Source organism: Artemia franciscana, chromosome 7 (genome assembly GCF_032884065.1).
Source record: "Artemia franciscana chromosome 7, ASM3288406v1, whole genome shotgun sequence".
Lineage (NCBI taxonomy): Eukaryota > Metazoa > Arthropoda > Branchiopoda > Anostraca > Artemiidae > Artemia > Artemia franciscana.
The window spans coordinates 47,212,435-47,232,496 of NC_088869.1; the positions used below are offsets into that span (position 1 = coordinate 47,212,435).

Below are 20,062 nucleotides of genomic sequence, written 5' to 3' on the forward strand. Positions count from 1 at the left end.
GCTGGGTCACTCCTTACTACAGTTCGTTACCACAAACTGTTTGATTTATGCTAAAGTTTGACTCTTTCTCACAGCTCTCCTTACAGCTCTCCACAGCTCTTAAAACAATGAAAAACTTTAGCGTAAAGAGCAGGGGGTTGAGGAGGGGATACTTCCTTTCATATACGGAATAATTTCTGTTCATTTTAAGGTTTAATGTCGCTCCTTACTTTCAGTTAAAAAAAAACTTTTTTTTTTTAAATTTTGCTCCCAATTCTCTAAGAACGACCCCTGAATCACAAACGCCGTAGGATAAATAGTTGAAATTACTAACAATACTTCAGTGTAAAGAGCGAAGTATTGGGGAGGAGACGGACCCCCTTATATGCGTAATAATTTCTGTTCGTTTCATGTTTTAGTGCTGATCCTAACTTCCAGCTGAATAACTTGTTTTTATTTGTTTTCTCAGTTTTTTTAAACAATACCAGAAAATCCTGCGCCCCCTTCATGGAAATTCTCTTTCCTCGTGATAAATTCCTCCATGGAAAGATCCTCCCATGTAAACTCCTCCCCCTGACCTCCCTCCAAAACTCGAAAAATTCCCCCTAAGAACGTCTGTACACTTGTCAATAACCATTAATATATGTAAACAATGGTCAAAGTTTGCAACTTGCAGCCCCTCCCTCGGGGACTGTGGGGGATTAAGTCGTCCCCAAAGACATAGTTATTAGGTTTCTCGACCATGCTCAACAAAATGGCTATCTCAAAATTTTAATCCGGTTACTTTCGGAAAAAATGAGCGCGGGAGGGGGCCTAGATGCCCGCCAATTTTTGGTCACTTAAAAAGGGCACTAGAACTTTTAATTTCCGTTAGAATGAGCCCTCTCGCGATTCTCTAGGACCACTGGGTCGATACGATCACCCCTGTGAAAAAGACAGCAAAAAGACAAAGAAAACAAATAAACAAGCATCCGTGTTCTGTCTTCTTGCAAAAAATACAAGATTCCACATTTCTGTAGATAGGAGCTTGAAACTTCTACAGTGGGGTTTTCTGATACATTGGATCTGATGGTGTGAATTTTGGGGGGTGTTTCCCCTTTTCTTCTAAAATAAGGCTTGATAAGAATTTTCGTTAAGATTCTATGACTTTTAGGGGGTGTTTCCCTTATTTTCTAAAATAAGGCAAATTTTCTCTGGCTCGTAACTTTTGACAGGTAAGACTAAACTTGATGAAATTTATATATTTAAAATCAGCATAAAAATCCAATTCTTTTGACGTATCTATTAGCATATAAATTCCGTTTTTTAGAGTTTCGGTTACTATTGAGCCGGGTCGTTACTTACTATAGTTCGTTACCACGAACTGTTACGAAAATTACAAAATTCCACATTTTTGCAGATATGAGTTTGAAACCTCTAAATTAGTGGTCTTTGATGCCAAACATCACAGTAAAGAGTAAAGAGCTAAGGAGGAGACATCCCCCTTCATATAAAGAATAATATGTTCAAATAGCTTTCAAATCTGTTCCTTGCTTTCATTTAAAAAGCCCTTTTTTCATTTAATTTCTGATTGTTTTCCAAATCATACCCAGGCCTAACCAAGATATAATTTGAGATACCGGTCTCTTAAATCCCTGGCATGTTTAAGAAGCGGTCATATTGAAATTCTACCACATTTCTAAAATGGCCCACAAAATCGCTTGGATTCACCACCCCTGGTGAGAAGTAGGCGTCGATAATTATATCACGTATGGAGGGGGCTTGGGTTATAGTTAACTAACAAGGGATGCTAAATATTTAAACAGCTTGATTAGTTGAAGTAGGTAAAATAAAACCCAATGGGTTCCAATGGTAGCTAAGTACATAAACTCTAAGCATGAAAATTTGGAGTTGCTCTCAATATAACGACGGCGAATCTTCATAATAGGAACAATTTTTAACGGATAAATATTAGCCTAATTTTTTTAAGTTTACCAACAGCCTTAGGCTATGGCATTGATTGTAAATATAAAGTTTTAAGTTTTAAAGCTTAAAAGTTTTAAACGTGTTAACTGTTTAAAGTTTAGTACAGTTTGCACTTCTTGCTGTAAATAAGCCAACATAAGAGACACTATGTAAAGGATTGTGGGCATTATCCTCTAACGGATTCCAAGATATTGGGAAAATTTTGTGTAAAGGAAAAATAAAACTTCAGACCTTTTTTTGTGGTTGACCTCCCTCAAACAAATTGGCCCGACCCCCAATGGAGTTTAGCCACTCCTCTCTCAAATTTTATTTTAAACACAAATCTACATTATCAAGTATTATGAACATTTGTTGGCAATGATTCTGCTTAAATTGTCAAAGAAAAATTCTGGCGTCAATCCTAGTAGGTTTCGCGAACTACATGTTCTGGACTTAAGAAATTATGTTCAAAATTATCGCCTATTTATTCATTCGTTTATCTGGACTAGTTAGGGGTTGATTCGGTTATATTATTTAAATTTATATTAAATTTATATTATATTATTTAAAATTTTCTTAGGGTGCTGTAGGGTATAATAAAAATCTATTTTAAGTATCATTGCAAATACTAGAGAGGTCTCTGAAATAGGACATTATTATATTTTTGCCACCTTGAGTAATGTGAGCACAACATAGTATGGAAACCAAAGTCTGTATCTGTAAACTCAATTTTATTAGAGTATCGCACAAAAAGTTGGCTAAACATTTATTTCATCTATGCTATGTTTTTTTAAGGTAGAAAATGTAGGTCAATTTTTTCTCAACAAAGATGTTCTCTGTTGTAATTTTCTTCTTTAAATTCATGGAGCGTAGTAGGCCAAACGCGTCGGACTGGTATTCTTAAAACTTTCATTTCACCAAGCATTTTAAGATTACACAGGAAGACTATAGCAGAATCTCCAATATCATTGAACAAAATTGTCTGATAATTATTTTCCTTAGAATAAACTTTATCTTTCCAGAATTTGATTTTTTTTTTTTAATGTGTAGAATAATTACATCAATCTAATAAACCGTATAATCAACAATATTTATTCTTTTCTTACCTTGGTCAGAGGCGCTGCCAGAGGGCGATAAGCTCCCATTCAAAATTGAAGACAAAAAAAAAGAAAAAAAAAGGCAGAAGAGGAAAATGAGAAATTAAACGTAATCCTGGCAGTTTTTAGCCGCCCGCGGGAAAACTTTCCTGGCGGTGCTTTTATTAGCGACCATTGTTAACTCTTAAAAAAAATTTCGACCTAATAAATTTCCTACCTGTGGATTTCTTAGAAAAATATTAAAATGGAATAAACTGAAAGATATTAAGCGGAACAATAAACAACTCTGTTTCAATTAATTTTTTTTTAAATTGACTTGAAATAAAGAAAGAAATAAAAAAAATTCTGAAAAACCATGTTTTCTCAGAAAAGCGAAATTGGACTTTTATTTTGAGCAACAAAGGAAACTTTTTTTTCAGTGCTTAGAAATTTCTCCAGAATAAGATGTAAAGTGTCAGGGACAGTGAAATTGGAGTGTGATTTTTTTTTAATTGGTTAAGCGTAAAATTACCCAACCACGCCTTTAAAAAAATCTGGAAAAATCTTGAACTCAATTTTTAATGAAAAAAAAGTTCATGTAGGCTACAGAGTTGATCAGCTTTTGGTGGCAACGGATGCAGATTAAAAAGAAAGAAGTGTTACAAATCGGCAATGGCACCCAACAGGTTAAGAAGGTAAAGACATCCTCTGAAGGATTGTTTTTCTTTAGGGGTCATCAAATTGTTAATTTTTTAGTTTTTATGGCCGAGAAGTGTTGTCAAACCTGACTTTTTTGAATATTTTTTTCTGATTTATTTGGACGGTTCAACATGTCAATACTAACGAAATTGTTGCTATAACCTGAAAAGCTCATAATTAAAAAAAAAAAAATTATAGAATGTTGCGGGTTTCAGGTATAAGGTTTCAGTCTAAAAATAGGAGCTAATTTTTTTTTTAATTTTAATGTCCATTCAAAATTTATTACATGAAGAGGAAGTGTCTTTCCATGAAAAGCACACATAATAAACAAGCATAAACATAAATTTTCTTTTGATATGTCAAACCTACAAACAACAAAAATAGTAGAAATTGCGAAATGAAACATAAAGCAAACAGAGACTGCAATGAACAACAGAGCCAAAGTAAAACACACAAGAGTGCTGTTGCCGGCCCTCAACCCCACAAAATAACTAAATAAATTGCTTAAATTAAACTTTTCTATTTTCCATAGATTTCAGAGGAATGCATACGAAAAAAAAAAACATTGATGCTTTTTAAAATAAAAAAGTTGAATCAATTGTTAAAAATGCTTTAAATCAAGAAATGATTCTACCAACGAAAATACTAGTTACTGAATAAATTTATTTAATTTAGACATTAGTGTCTCTACCAGTTTGAAACGAATGAATTTAAAACAAACAAGCCCTTAACGAAAAATATAAGTAATAGATCAGGAAAATCAAATTGATGGTCGCAAATATCTGGTTGCAAAGAACTGAAATCTTAAAATCAGAACTGAATTATGAAAAACAGACTGAAAAATGCAAAACGGAAGTTTGACAATAAAACCGAATCGGATAGAGCATGTTCATTATGTTAATTTTAAGGGGGATACCTGAAGGACCATAACCCTAGAAGCTCTACTTTGGGCCGTCCAATCATGCATATTGAAAATCATTCCGTTACTTGGATTATAACTAATTATTACAACTTTATTAGAAACCAGATGTGAACGTTAAATTTATTACAGTGGTTGTTCTATAATTTTCATTTCATTTAATTATAAATGGAAAGGCAGTGTCATCTAAGAAATTATTTATTATTTGCAAAATATCCACTTAAAGTAGATTTTTATAAAGTTCAGAAAAAAGGAGAGTATTACACCCCTCCCAAAAATTGGTGCTGGAAAAAGGGCCAGAAAAGAGTCAAAAACCTTTCCCCCTCGGCAAGTTCGAATAGAATGGGTGGTCGTAGAATCTTGGGAGGGGGTTCATCCTTTGGAAGTTGAAAGTTCTAGTGCCTTTTAAAGGCCGAAAGTAATTGGGAGGCAACCATTCTCCCTCCCGCACTCTTTTCTGCTATCCCCCTTCCCGAACCCCCCGAAATCTATTTTTAATTGTGAAGCAGCCATTTTTATTTAGAAACGTTACACGGTTTGACAAGTATGTCTTTGAAGTCGAATTCACCCCCAAAGTCCCAGGGGGATTTACGGTTCTAAATTATATAAATTACCTATCAGTTATGTTTGGTTTGTCCGATCAGCAAGGGGCTCCTAAGGATCATTCGCCAGGGTAAGACTTGAGTTAATAAATACGCTGTGTATATCCGATTTTCCAAATCTGCAATAATTCAAGAAGGGCTTGGGGCTCGAATTGAAACTTGCAGGGAGTGTTTGGGGGGGGGGGGTGTCAAGGTGACCTAAAATTCTGATCATATTATTTTTCCAGGTCATCGCAATAATAAATCTGCAGTGTCTTGGGAACGGCTTTTAGATGAAGTTAAAACTTTTAAGTACTGCTGGGGAAAAGAAAGGGAGAGTAGAGCAATAGTATTTCACATTGTGAATTGGGGGAAAGTAAAGGGGTGAAACAATTTGTATATATGACCCTTTTTATGCGCTTTTTACTATAAGCTCCTTTTGGCACAAATCTCTGCACACTTAACCAGCGAGGTAAACTAAAAGATACTTTATGTGTTGTCACGTTATCAAAATGACGTATCTGCAGTATCTTGGAAACGGAATGTCAAACTAGAATTTTCAGTGGCATTTAGACAATAAATTGAGGATGCGGGGAGAGGGTACAGCTAAATCAGAAGACACTATGTACACCCAGGTTATCAAAGAACCACATCTGCGACATTTTGGGACCGGCTCGGGGGGAGGAGCTGAGACTGTCAGGTACTGTTGGAGAAGAAAGGGGAGGTGATACTTCTATTTTCTTGTGTTTTTAGTGGGATAAGTATGTTTAGCTTCTGAACATCCAAAATTTATGCACTGGAAGCCGGTTCACAGTTATAATCTATTCACAGTTAAATAGGGAAGTAATCCAAAGACACGATATCTTGCCATGTAATTAAAGTAGCAAATCTGCAATATCTTGGAAACGGCTTAGGAGATTAGTTTGAAATTTTGAAGTTTTTGTTTTGGAATGGACGTGTAGACATGAAATTTTAACTCGGGCGAGGAGGCAGAAAAATACCTAAACCGTGCCTTTAATAAGGGAGCTGTCAAATATGAATCCTACTTTGCTCTGATATGTAAAAAATATAAGAAATACACCTGCTTATGTTAAATATAACAAGAAAATAAAGAAAAATACTTTTTCCAGAGCATGATCTTCTAACTTTTGAAGCAAGCTAATGAGTACGACTTTGTTGTTTAGACTCCATGCGGTTTTCAAGGAACCTAGCAGATCCACAAGGAATTCTATTCACAGCCTTTTCAATAATGTTCCCCTCTTCTTTTGTATATTTTCTCCAAAGTATTTGTTTAAATATGGTTTTAAGTATATTTTTAAGCATTTCAGATTGGATAAATCCTAACTCGCTATATTTTTTTTTATTTCTTTTTAGGATTAATAGCTGCTGCTTCAAAAGAACTGTGTTAAGGATACTCACTAGTCCTAGTGCATCTGAATTAAATCCTTCCTTTTATTATATAATGAAGTGAGAATCAAAATGTCACAGATAAAAGTGCCAATAGTGCTAACAAGGGACACATTTGTGATCAGTGCAATATTATGCCTGCTCCTACCTGGACTTATAAATGGTAAGCCATTACTTTTAATCTAGGTCAAATGTTCGACGTGTGAGTATCTGCGATAAGAGGGGGACAGAGCAGGCAGTTTCTCATCTCCCACCCCCCTAAATCCTACAATATTTCTAGCAGACTCAAATGTCTGTAAAAATATATGATGTTCTCATAAAGGTTTTTTAATCCATCATCCTTATTCTTGGGAATTTTTTGTAGACTGGCCCCCTTCTTGGAATCTCTGTTGGTGTCCGCAAGGGGCATTTTGTTGGAAAGTCATTTTCATATAATTTTTAATGAGAAAACTGTCAAGAAGTGAGGTTTCTGCGGGTCTACGTAGAGATAAGTGGAGCCTCGCTCATAACAAATACGGCTGATTTATACAGTATAATTAGTCAAAAGGTCTGAAGAGCACTTTTAACTCACGTAATTATTTTACTGGGTATATTCTAACGGGAAACGATGCAGAAAGTAAAATCAAAGAAATATGAGAATTCTACAAGTACTTTCATTTTAACTGTTTAAATTGAATATCTATTTGATAAATATTACCGTATTTTCTCGAGTTTTTCAACAGGAATATGAAAGTCAGATTGTATCTTTTGCTGTAAGACACCCACAATAATGACATGACAATAAAATTCTGCTTTATTTTCTTATGACCTATACCCAAAAGAAGGGCTAACTAACGGTTGTTGCGGCTTTAGCAAAAATACACAAAACGACACATTTCCTTTATAGTTATGGCTGATCTTGTCGGAAACAAACGCTTCGGGGTTTAATGCCTACATAAATTGAATAACTGATTTTAGTTTAGTTATGTACCACGCCTGTACAGAGGGGGATGAGAGATGGGACTCTCCAACAACCATCCCAAGACCCATCAGGCAAGCTTTCAGAAAGAATTGACCAATGTCTGAGGGATGGTAAAAAGGTGCATCCATATTAGACAGTAAACATTAGAGAAGTGAAGTTAGGTTAGTCCTAATGAAATATACCAAAATATGATGAAAATATAATACTTTAGTTAACATAATACCCCCCCCATCTATAGCCCAATTTATTCAAGTCCAATGCATTCTGTAGTACTTTCATATTATATGGCACACACTCGAGAATCTGGATCGCGAATATGAGACAATAACCGGCTTTCACGATCTTTATACCAGACAATTACCTTCGGCTCGGTGGAAAACTACATTGTAGCTATATTTTGATTAAATATTTAGCTGGTATTTCGATTAGTTTAGGTTAGGTATTTAATATAATGCATTATGTGCGGCCCCCCTACCATAATTGTTTGTCGTAGTTTTCATAATTTTGTTACTAAAGTATTATATTTTCATCATATTTTGTTTTATTTCATTAGCATTCACCAAACTTGACTTCTCGAGTGTGTACCATATAATACGGAGGTAGCCATTCTGTTTCCTGTCATTTGTCTTTGAGGCTATGAAACCGTTGTTCTTAGATTTTGTGTACTGGCTAATGCGGAAGTACCGTTAAAGATTCTATTCGCTTGTCGCTTGATTTTAGTTGAGAGTTTTGTTATGCATTCGAGTTTTCGGAGCAGGTAACTGTTCAGTATTTTTTTTTTTTCAGATGAAATAAACCCTTGTGCAAAGGTGAGAAGAAAATTGCAACATCTAATTTTTTATTTCGTTTGGGTTTCCAGCTTGTTTGTCGGAAATCTGTGTTCCGTTAAATTCAAATATTACTTACCGCAATGTAAATTCTTATGTAGCGTCCGTTTACTTCTTTAAAGTATAAATTATTCCCGTCTTTGAAAGATAATTTGATTCCTCTAAAGCACCAATGTTTGATGAGAATCAAATCTGCACTCAAATGTACGAGGAATCCTCTATATCTTAAAATAATTGTCTGTCTGAGGATTTTATCTTGAGTAAAATAAAAAAAATAAATAAATGAAGTCCTTTCAATTGAAAGCAAAGATTAACATTAAAACTTGAAACGAACAGAAATTGTTTTATGTATGACTACGGCTGCCCCTTCCTCAGCCTCTTTGCGCTTAGCCTATGTCTTAAAGTTCTTTACAAATACTTTCAACTTCAACTTCAAATTTATTAATATCAAATAATCAATGCATGCATCTCTTTTAATACCCCCACAAAAGGCTCCATGGCCTGTGAACGTAGGGAAAAACATAACAATCATATCTATCAATATTCATAATACAAGATAAGGAAAAAAATATAACAAAACAGAAAAACAGAAAAATGCAAATAGTTATTTCAAACCTTTTTTTTATTTACGCTCAATTGAACTGGTACATATATATATATATATATATATTACTATTATTACATATATTTATACATTAATCTTTTGAAGACCCCGATAGAGGGGCAAGCTGATATTCTTCGGCAGGGAGTTCTGAACGAGTACTACATGTGTATATAGGAATTTGTTGATGTACTATTCGTATCTGAAACTAACTGACGGGCCTTTTCATAAAGAAGAGAAAGTGGTTTTAATAGGGATGGGAAAGTACTCATTCAAGTAATTGAACAGTAATTTATGTACGGCTGTATGAGAGATTTATAAAGAAGCTTTAAAATACATCCAGGAAAAATATTCCTTAGCTTACTTATGGTTTCTTGACATTTTTAATCGGAGAAGGTTAACATGGTTCTTAGACGAAAGATTCTCATCGACAAGGACTCCTAGAATCCTAACAAACCTATTTTGTGATCTAGAAGCAATACCTTTAGAACTTGGAATAATATTCAAACCAGGAAATTGCAAGCCAATTCTGAAAAACAAAAACAAAAATTGAGACTTGGTAACATTTAGAGCGAGACAATTTGCCTCAAACCACTCATAAGCTCTTTCCATTAGTATTTGAAGCTTTATTACCAAATTTGTTTGATTCCGGCCTGTACAAACAAGCGTATCATCATCAGCAAATGCAAATAAATCCATATTTTGTTTAAAATATATTGAATTAGGATACTGCAATTCATCTGGATGACATATATTGCAACAAATTGACGTTGGAGCATCTCTTATAGCCCAATATATAAAATTGGCTATAAAATCATCTTAGAAATCAATGATTCTCGTGTTTGAGTAGTCTTTCCTTAATGATAAAAAGACAAAGTTGAACTTAAGCATAAAGAGCGAGTGTTGAGGAAGGGGTAAGCCCCCTCATATGTAGAATAATTTTTTTTTCGTTTTATGTTTTTATGTTGTTCTTTACTTTTAGTTCAAAAATTTTTTTTTTTTATTAGTTTCTGACCTTTTGAAAATCATGCCAGGAATGCCATCCCCCTTTTGTGCAGCATTTTCCACTCCCTTCTGGCTGAGTGGTTGGCGCGCTGGCGTGGGAATTCTGTGTCCAAGGGGCACGGGTTCAATCCCGGTTGTTACCAGTTATTTAGTTTGGGAGGGGGGTCAGTGGCGTGACTCTGTAAGCTCAGCCAGAGTCGGCCCAGCTCTGAATGGGTACCTGGAGTAATCTGGGTAAGGTAAGCAGGAAGGGTGTGTGAAAGCACAGGATGGTTGGCCCCCAGCCCCCCATTGCACTTCCTGACTGAAGGGCCATGAAACGGAGATCAGCACCGCCGGTTTGGACCTTAAGGGTTTAGTGCCGTCTTAATTACTTACTTCAGAGGCGCCATTTGGACCAAATCTTGGGGTGGGCATAAACTCCATCTTGGGCCCCCCGACTCACTTCGTGCCGCGTAATCATCTAGGAAATGGGCATTTGACAGAACTCGAGAATTTTATTATGTATATTACCTACTTTCAAAGTTTACAATAATTAATAGCAAATTGCGTAATTACCCCAAGGGTCGTCAAGTAATTACGCTCTTTGGTTAATAGGCGTGCAGTAATTTCAAATCAATTGAACAGAATGGATTATGTTGGACGTAATTGATTATTATGGCCGGCAAAGGGCCCTTTGTGGTGGAAGCTTGGGCCCCCTGGAAAATCTGGGGTAGGCATTTGCCCCCCCCCCTGACCCCCCCCCCCCCCCCAAATGGCGCCTCTGAGAAGGACTTGAGAGACTTGAAGGACTCTGAGAGCGACTTGAGAGAAGGACTCCTTGCCCTCCAATCTCTTGTTACTCTTAAAAAAGCCACCAGAACTTTTAATTTTGAATTGAATTAGCTCCTTTAAAAGTTTCATTGATATTTCTAGCTATTATAGAGTGGCACTGCCTATGATATTGTTTATATGTCCTTTTGAAAACCCGCATGCATACAGTTTTTCCTTTAATTGAAACTCCTAAACGTTACCTAAAAGTTTCATCTTAATACGTTTAACTTCATTAGTTACATTAACTGTATTAATAGTATTAAAAGTATGCAAATAGTGCCTTCTGGCTAGTTCAAGATCCCCCACAACTTACCCTTAGAGGTCTAAATTAGTAGTATAAGCTGTTCTTCAGATATTGCTTTGTCACCTTTTTGAAAGTCCACATGCTCATAGTTTTTTTTTTTCATTTAGTTCCATACCCGCTTATATATTCCTTAAAAGCTTCACCTTAATACCCTTAGCTTGCGCAGTAGCAATAGTTGTTGCAGCATTAGCGGCAGTATTTTCATATCACCTTTGAATTCTTCAATATCCCTTTCAACACACGCTGAAAGTTTTGGCTTATTGTATATCATTAAAAATTCCTGAAGTATTTCTGATGCGTCCACTTGACAACCTGTGTTGGCATAGTGTGTTTCGATTTAGTTCCTTACAGTTTTCCAATATATCCCTATCAGTTTCATATCGGTTTCCTATATATCCCAAATTTATCACCTTAATATACTGAGTTTTAATAGCGTTAGTAGTAGTACCGGCTTAAGAATTAATTTTAGTAGCCTAAGCTTCAATGGCAGTAGCAGTAATAGAGGTAGTAATAATAGTAACGGTAGCAGTAGTATGAGTAGAAGGAATAGCATTAGGATGCAAATATTTTCTTTAGGTCAGGTCAACGGCCTTCACAGCAAGCCCTGATCAACTTCACACACAAAACTGATCATAAGATATTGCTGCTACACCCTTTTGACAAATTGTATACAGAGGGCGTGTTCTGATTCAGTTCATTTTCCTTCCTCAAAATTTCTTGTAAATGTTACCTTCATGCCTTTAGGCATAGTTGTAATAGTAGTCACAGTAGTAGTATTGATATTCCTAGTAATAATATTGAATAGTGGTAGTATTACTAACAGCCGTAGTATTAGTCTATTGCCTTTTGATCAGTTGAGCATCCCTCTCATCAAGTCATGGAAGTTTCAACTTATCAAACTTCAATACAATCAGCCATTGCTATGACATTGTTTGTATGTCCTTCTGGTAACCTGTATGTTTATATATTTCTTAAAATTTTCATCTCAATGCTCTTAACCATAAAAGTAGTTGCAATAGAAGTGGTAGTAGTAGTAGCATGAAATGTAGCAGTAACGCTAGCATTGGCAGTAGAGTGCACATATTGCCATTTGGTGATGTGATCTTCCCCTTTAAGTATTCTCTGAAAGTTTCAACTTAATACCCAAATAAATTCCTGAGATACGCTATTTTGACAATGTGCATGCACGTAGCGACTTTTGATTTAGTTCAAATTTCTCCTTAATGCTGTAAGTATGGTAGTGTAGTAGTGGTAGTCGCGGTATTTGTAGTAGTATTGATAGCATGCAAATATTGCCTTTTTGATCATCTCCCTTATCATTTCCTGAATTTTCCAAATTAAAATACTCAGTTATTCCTGTGTTGTCCCCTTTTGACAATCCGTATACACATAGCGTGTTTTGATTTAGATCAACATTCCCCTCAACATTCTTTGAAATGCTCACCTGAATGCCCTTCGTCTTCTTGGAAAGTAAAGTTCAAACGTGCATACCTTTCTCAATAACATATACTATGTGGAACCAATTAACGAATAGCCTAACTTATAGCACTTGTTTTGAGGACTGGGGGATGTTGACATCCCCAGTACTGGACCCCTCAACAATGCTGAACAAAATAACTCTCTTGAAATTTTGACACGATACGTTTCTGGGAATGATCGACTTGGCGGGGGGGGGGCTAACGTTCCTCCATTAATTTTTGACTCTTAAAAAGGGCACTAAAACTTCCGACTTCCAATCAAATGAGCTCCATCCGATCCAAAGTTTATACGACCAACTGTTCCATAAAAACCTTGCCTATCCTGGGCATAACTTACCGCCCTTGCCCATGGTCTCTGGGGGATTGTGTCCACCCTAAAGACATTGCTATATGATTTTTGGACTATTGGTAAAAAATTGACTATCTCACAATTTCAATTAAATGTATTTTGGGAAAAGAGGATGTCAAGGAGGGGGACTGGTTGCTCTCCATCATATTTGACTTTTAAAAGGGAACTAAAACTATAAATTTTTAATCAAATGAGCCTCTTCGAAGGTTTACACGACCACCCCTTCCTTAAAAACCTGTAATGCCCCTGGGGCATAACTTATAACCCTTACCCCTCAGACTCTGGGAGATTCTGTTTACCCAAAGGGCTTATTATATGATCTTTGGACTATTTTTGAACAAATGGCTATCTAAAAATTAGTATCAGATGCATTTGTGGAAATAAAATGTAGGGAGGGCTGTGGAGGGGTATCATCCTCAAAGACATGATTTCCGGACCTTTCAACTACGTTGAACAAAATGGCTACCTCTAAAATTTGATTGGATGTGTTTGGGGAAATGGTGGGCGTGGCAGAGGAGTTAGTTGCCTTCTAATCAGTTGCAACTTTTAAAAAGGGCGCTAGCCCTTTCAATTTCCAATCGAATGAGCCCTTTTCGAAGCTTCTACGACAACAAATAGCCATCCCAAAATTTCTATCAGATGCATTTCGGGAAAATACGAGGTGTGTGGGGGGTATCCACCCTCCCATCATTCTGAATCTCAAAAAAGGCACTAAAACTTCTAATTAGCAATCCAACAAGCCCCCTCCGAATTTTATGCGATCACCCTTTCTATATAAACCTTATATGCCCCAGGGCATAACTTAAAACCTTGTCCTGAGGGCTGTAGGGGGGTTGTCATCCTCAAATACATAATTTTCTGATCTTTCAACTACGGCGAATAGAATGTCAATCTCAAAATTTTGATTGGATATGTTTGGGGAAGTATTGGGCATGAGAGGGGTGTTAGTTGCCCTCCAATTACTTTCGACTATTAAAAAGGGCACTATGCCTTTCAATTTCTAATCGAAAGAGCCCTTTTCAAAGTTTCTACGACAACTCCTTCGGTGCGAAGTGCCCTGGTAAAAAAAAAAACAAAAAAAAAACAATAATAGATTGTGCCCACATCGCTCTTTAATTAGGCAGCGCTATTGCGCTTTGTGTGATAATATCGTCAGTCCGACGCGTCAAACAGAGCACTGGGGCACCGAAATTTCCTTTCTACCAACAGAGGACAATTTTCAAAATATAAATAGAATTACCTCCTAGCAATTATATTCCTAGCTTCTTGAATAAGAATGTTTTTACTTTTTTTTTTATAACAATAAGCTAGCACAAGGGGTCTAAAAACCAACGGGCTATATTGGTAATTGTGATATAGCACTTTTTATATCTTATTACAAGCATTAAGTTGAGGTTGGTCATGTTTTACCGAAAACATGTCTTATTTGTTTTGTTACTATTAGGTAATAAATTTGGAAGTAATTTAAGCTACAGCAGCTAGTAACTGAAAGTGAATTCCAATATCAGCTGAAAGTTTTTCCGTTGATGAAAATTAACCGGTTTTTGCAGGTGTAAAAAGAAAATGAAAACTGGTGGTTGCGTCACGAACCAACCCATATTTAGGTCAACTACAATGCTACTTGCATGTCTGAATGAATTCCCGGATTTTATGGTATTCCATAATATGTGATCATTTACAGGATATGACGTTTTGTCTTCCATTTTTATAATTACCTACTTCGGCGTTCCGCCATAGGATTATTGAATATTTGGGTTTCTATGTCAGGCTCAGATTTCCAGCAGTGATCAGCTCGGGTTTGTTTAACATTAACCACAAAGTATTCTCTGAGCATCAACTGTGGCAGTCAAAATGTTATTATAAAACAGTTATTATTGAGCCCTGTCATTAAAACACATTTTTGCATAGCCCATAGTTCTGTGGTTTAAGCTAAATATAAATACTTCAAAGGATTGTCATTCTAAAGAGGTAAAGGACCTCCTACAGCCGTAAGCTTCAAACCTACTAGAGACAAAAAGCTTTTCGGGCCCTCTAACACCCTCCTCTCTCCAACAATGTATGTGGTCACCTGAGTCTATGTAACGATACCTGGAAGTTGCAAGCTAACAAAGCATAAAGAAAAAACATTGGTCCTTTTTCCACTATAAAACTTATGTATAAACATTGAGCAATTTCACTAATTTAGGGTGCTTGCCCCTTAAACTGTGCGGGCTATATCAACCCTAGATGCATGTTTATTGAACCTTTCGAATATTATTAGAAAAATCGTTTTTGATGTGATGTCCTAGGAGGGGGGGGGGGTGTGGGAAGAAGTGGCATGGTTTGCCTTCTAATAAATTTGGACCAGCAGAAGCGTGCTGGAACCATCAATTTCCAATCGAGTGAGCTCCTAGAGTTTCTATGAACACCTCTTCCATAAGATGAGGCCAGACACAAATATGATGCAAGGAAGGCATTTTGCTAATGTGCTGACTTTGAAGCAGGGAAGGGCAAAATCTTTGGAATGACCTGGAATAGTTGAATATAGTTTTAAAGTCATAAGGTAGGCTATCTAAGTTTAAAATATTTTCTTTTACAATTCTGCAGTTCCAGAAGAGGGTATTAACCTTACACAGCACCAGGGGGTAGCTCTAGCATTTTTACTGGAGAGGGGTAAGAGGGGTCAAGGGGCATGGGCTATATAATAGGTCTTTTTTCTATTTTTTTGGGGGGCATCCTCCCCCTCCGAAACGGTGCCCCTGCATAGCACTATCATAGGCAATTGCAAAATTTTCCGATTGAATATTCAGTATGCAGGAAATAATTAAAAGAAAGTTCATTTTTCGGAACTTGTCAATTATATTGACAAGTATATTACCTACATTCAAGAAGTTTGATCTATTTGATCTGAGTAAAACCGGTTTCTCCGTCAGCATTCGGAGATAATTAGCTTAAGTCTCAGTGAGATGAACTACTACGCACACGTATATTTTAATTAAATATTTAATGTGTATAGTTAATTAGGTTAGGTATTTAATATAATGCGTTCTTGACGGCCTGCTTTCCATAATTTTCTGTTGTAGTTTCCATAATTTTGTTTCTGAGATGCTATATTTTCATCAAGTTTTGGTATATTTCATTATGAAACTTAACTTCACTTTTTGGGTGTGGTCGATATTATTGACAAGTGCCCCTTTTCTTCAAAGAAAGTTCGGTTTCTTATTTTTAAACGCTACATGAATTATCGTTTAGTTCTTGGCTACATGAATTATGAAACCGTAAATCAGTGACGATGGTGTGGAAAAGGGGCGAATAGGAATCAATTCATATTGTGGCGCTTTACAGAAATATAACTAATGGGCTTCAAATATATGTCATCTAAACGATTTACGTCTACCTATATTTGAACACAGGCAATAGAATAGTACTAAACCTTCAAACAATGTTTTAAGACACCCTAAGAGAATTTTTAGAAAAACAAGAGCTAAGAGCTCATATGGCACTTGTGACGAGGCCGGACGAGCCAAGAGATCATATGGCATGAGCTCTAGCAAAATTCTAAGAATCAATAGATTGATTTAAAAGGAAAATCAGAGGCTTAAAGCCGGCTGGGATTTAAAATAAGAGGTCTGAGGCACGAGGTCCTTCTAAATATCAAAATTCATTAAGATCTGATCACCCACTCGCAAGTTAAAAATACCTCAGTTTTTTCTAATTTGTCCTCCCCCTTCAATACCCCAGATGGTCGAATCGGGAAAAACACTTTGTCAGGTCAATTTGTGAAGGTTCCTGATACATCTACCAATTTTCATCGTCCTAGCACGTCCAGAAGCACCAAACTCCAAAGGACTGACCTCTCTCCTAATTCCCCAAAGAGAGGGGATCCAGTCCGGTTACGTCAATCACGTATCTGCGATATTTGCTTATTCTACCCCCCAAGTTTCATCCCGATCTCTCCACTCTAAGAGTTTTCCAAGATTTCCGGTTCCCACTCCAACTCCCCCCAACGTCACCAGATCTGGTTGAAATAAGAGCTCTGAGACATGAGTTCCTTCTAAATATCAAATTCCATTAAGATCTGGTCACCCTTTCTTAAGTTAAAATACCACAATTGTCCTAATTTTCCGAATTAAACCCCCCAACTCTCCCAAAGAGAGCGGATCCATTCCAATTATGACAATCAAGTATCTAGAACTTGTGCTTATTCTTCCCATCAAGTTTCATCCCGGTCTCTCCACTCTAAGCGTTTTCCAAGATTTCTGTTCCCCCCTCCAGCCCCCTGTGTCCCCGGATCCAATTTAAGTTGAAAGTGGAGCATCTGAGACATAAAATCTTTCTATATATCAAGTTTCATTAAGATCCAATATCCCATTCGTAAAGTAAAGATACCTCAATTTTCATGTTTTCCAAGATTTCCGGTTTCCCATCTAACTCCCCCCAATGTCATCGGATCTGGTCGGGATTTAGAATAAGAGCTCTGAAGCACAAGATCCTTCAAAATATCAAATTTCATTAAGGTCTGATCTCCTGTTCGTAAGTTACAAATACCTGCTTTTTTCTAACTTTTCCAAATTACTCCCCCCCCAAATCGCCCAAAGAGAGCGGATCTGGTTTGGTTATGTCAGTCACGTATCTTGGACTTGTGCTTATTCTTCCCACCAAGTTTCATCCTCATCTCTCCACTCTAAGCCTTTTCCAAGATTTCCGGTTCCCCCCGCCCCAACGCCCCAACGGACAGTGGATCCGTTACTACCCCCCGTTATTGTTTCTAATTTTTCCAAATAACCCCCCCCCCCCTTTATTTCCCCCAAAGAGAGCGGATCCACTCCGGTTATGTCAAGCACGTATCTAGGACTTGTGCTTATTTTTCCCACCAAGTTTCATTCCGATCTGTCCACTCTAAGCGTTTTCCAAGATTTTAGGTTTCCCCCTCCAACTCCCCCCGATGTCACCGGATCCTGTCGGGACTTAAAATAAGACATCTGAGACACAATATCCTTCTAAATATTAAATTTCATTAAGATCCGATCACCTGTTCGTAAGTGAAAAATACCTCTTTTTTCTAATTTTTCCGAATTAACCGTCCCCCCACTCTCCCCAGATGATTGAATCGGGGCCAGCTTTTTCTAATTTAATATGGTCTGGTCCCTGATACGCCTGCCAAATTTCATAGTCCTAGCTTATCTGGAAGTGCCTAAACTAGCAAAACCTGGACAGACACAGAATTTGCGATCGCTATATGTCACTTGGTTAATACCAAGTGCCATAATTATATTACAGTTTCCACAGATGTGAACATTTAAGCTTAAAACTGTTATATACAAAACATCAAAACCATCGAAGAATAAACATTTTCAAAATTGCCAAAACTCTATTGCTCTTACGATTTTTTTCTAAGTTCGCTAGAATGTGTCCTGAAAGTTTTTTAGGGCTTGGCCGCTGGAGTAAAGAAAAAGAAACGAGACCAGATGACGATATCAGATATCATAGACTGATTTTTTATTTCAGCTAATGTTGAAGAAAAGTTGGGTCGATGCCCCAGCAAAGGATTGATCGAAATTAGTCAATGTGTCGACAATTTGTTAGACGAATGTGCTACTGATGTTGACTGCGAGGGCGCAGCTAAATGTTGTTCAACTGGCTGCAAAAAAGCTTGCGTTCTTCCAGATCTGTCTAGTAAGTTTCTTTGAACTTACATCTCTCTTTCATGCTCTTTACTGTACTATGTTTTACGGCAACAGGTTTGTTATGAGGATTCATTTTGCCGCAGTTTCTTTACCCCATGTAATCACTAGTTTTTATGCATTTACCCTATCCCTGCTTGAACGGATCACCGCATAGCTTGGATGGAAATAACTTATTATGGAAATCGTTCCAGGTAAGTAAACAGCACCAAACAGACGTGTTTTTAAGTATTTTTTTCTTGGCGTTTCCTTCTTCAGTATATCTGACCTAGCTGTGTGCATATATGTTCGTCCTGTCTCTTTGCCAGCTGGAGATTTAAAGAGAGAAAACTAATCACAAGAAAGTGATCCGATGCACTTGTAGAAGACAGCTGGTGACGTCGTATCAAACACAATATGTTCGATATTTTCTTTAGACCAGTAGATCTTCCCCCAACCCCTGTACCTCCATATAGTCGTCACTTAGGCAAGTTACAGCTAGGAAGGCCCCAGAGGCATCAGTCACTGAGGTGATGAACGGCAATTTCCCGTAGTGTCTTGCCTACCATTTGAGGTATAAAGCATCTCTGTCCCTTACAGAACAATCAACTTACCACAACTTGGAATCGGTATACAATTCTGCAATGTTATACAGAAAATGGACGAGATCGCTCTAGTTTGTGCTACATTTCAGCTTGGTGTTAATGAACTGAATAATTTACTTGGTAAATTGATTCTGAGTAAAATATATTCACGAAAAATTGTGATAAAGATTTGAAAGTTTGCTTAAAAAGCGTAGGAGGGCTGCAGAGCAGGGGTGGATCCAGGGGGACCCCCCCAAGATTTTTCTGGCACACTCTTTCCTTATTTCGTCTTTTTTTTTACTCTTTTTTAGAATAAATTTGTCAATTTGGTCAATTATTGGCACCTTTGTCACATTGCCTCTCATCCCCCCAAGATTTTTCTTATTGGCACCCTTGTCACATTGGACTTCCCCCAAGATTTTTCTCTAGATCCGCCCCTGGTACAGACACGCTAATATTCAATGTAGTTTTAATTTATTTTAACAAAGCGCAATGCCGCTTAGGAATGTACTTTTGGAGACTGGTAGATTTGGAGACCCAAAGGGCTTTCGATAACTTACATCAAATTTCTTTTAAAATAATTTCTTTCAAATAATTTGCTTGTTATGAGTGTTCGTGCCAATTTTTTTTTATCTTCTGCACAAACTGTCGCAAAACAGCACTTTACTGAGGTGTATTTTTTGCTAGTTCGAAAGCTAGCAATTAGTATTTTGTCTTTAATGTGATTTTGTGTTTTCTTTTACGATGATTGGTGCACCACAATTACCCTATGAAAAAAGTACACACTTAAAATTAAACTTCAGAAGGGGGGGGGTCCTGAAAAACCTCTGTTGATCTATATGGAAGGGAGGGGGTCTTCCAAAAGATCTTGGTATGAAAGTGTTCATCAGCTA

General features: G+C 36.9%; 1 protein-coding gene across 1 annotated transcript in view; it reads left to right on the top strand.

Annotated features, from left to right (window-relative positions):
- Positions 1 to 20,062, top strand: part of LOC136029706 (uncharacterized) — a gene marked incomplete in the record, with an annotated part of 113,871 nt that overhangs the window by 3,732 nt on the left and 90,077 nt on the right. Inside the window, 2 exon segments of the mRNA XM_065708209.1 lie at positions 6,573 to 6,768; positions 18,431 to 18,598. Of these exon segments, the coding sequence (XP_065564281.1) occupies positions 6,678 to 6,768; positions 18,431 to 18,598 (259 nt within the window).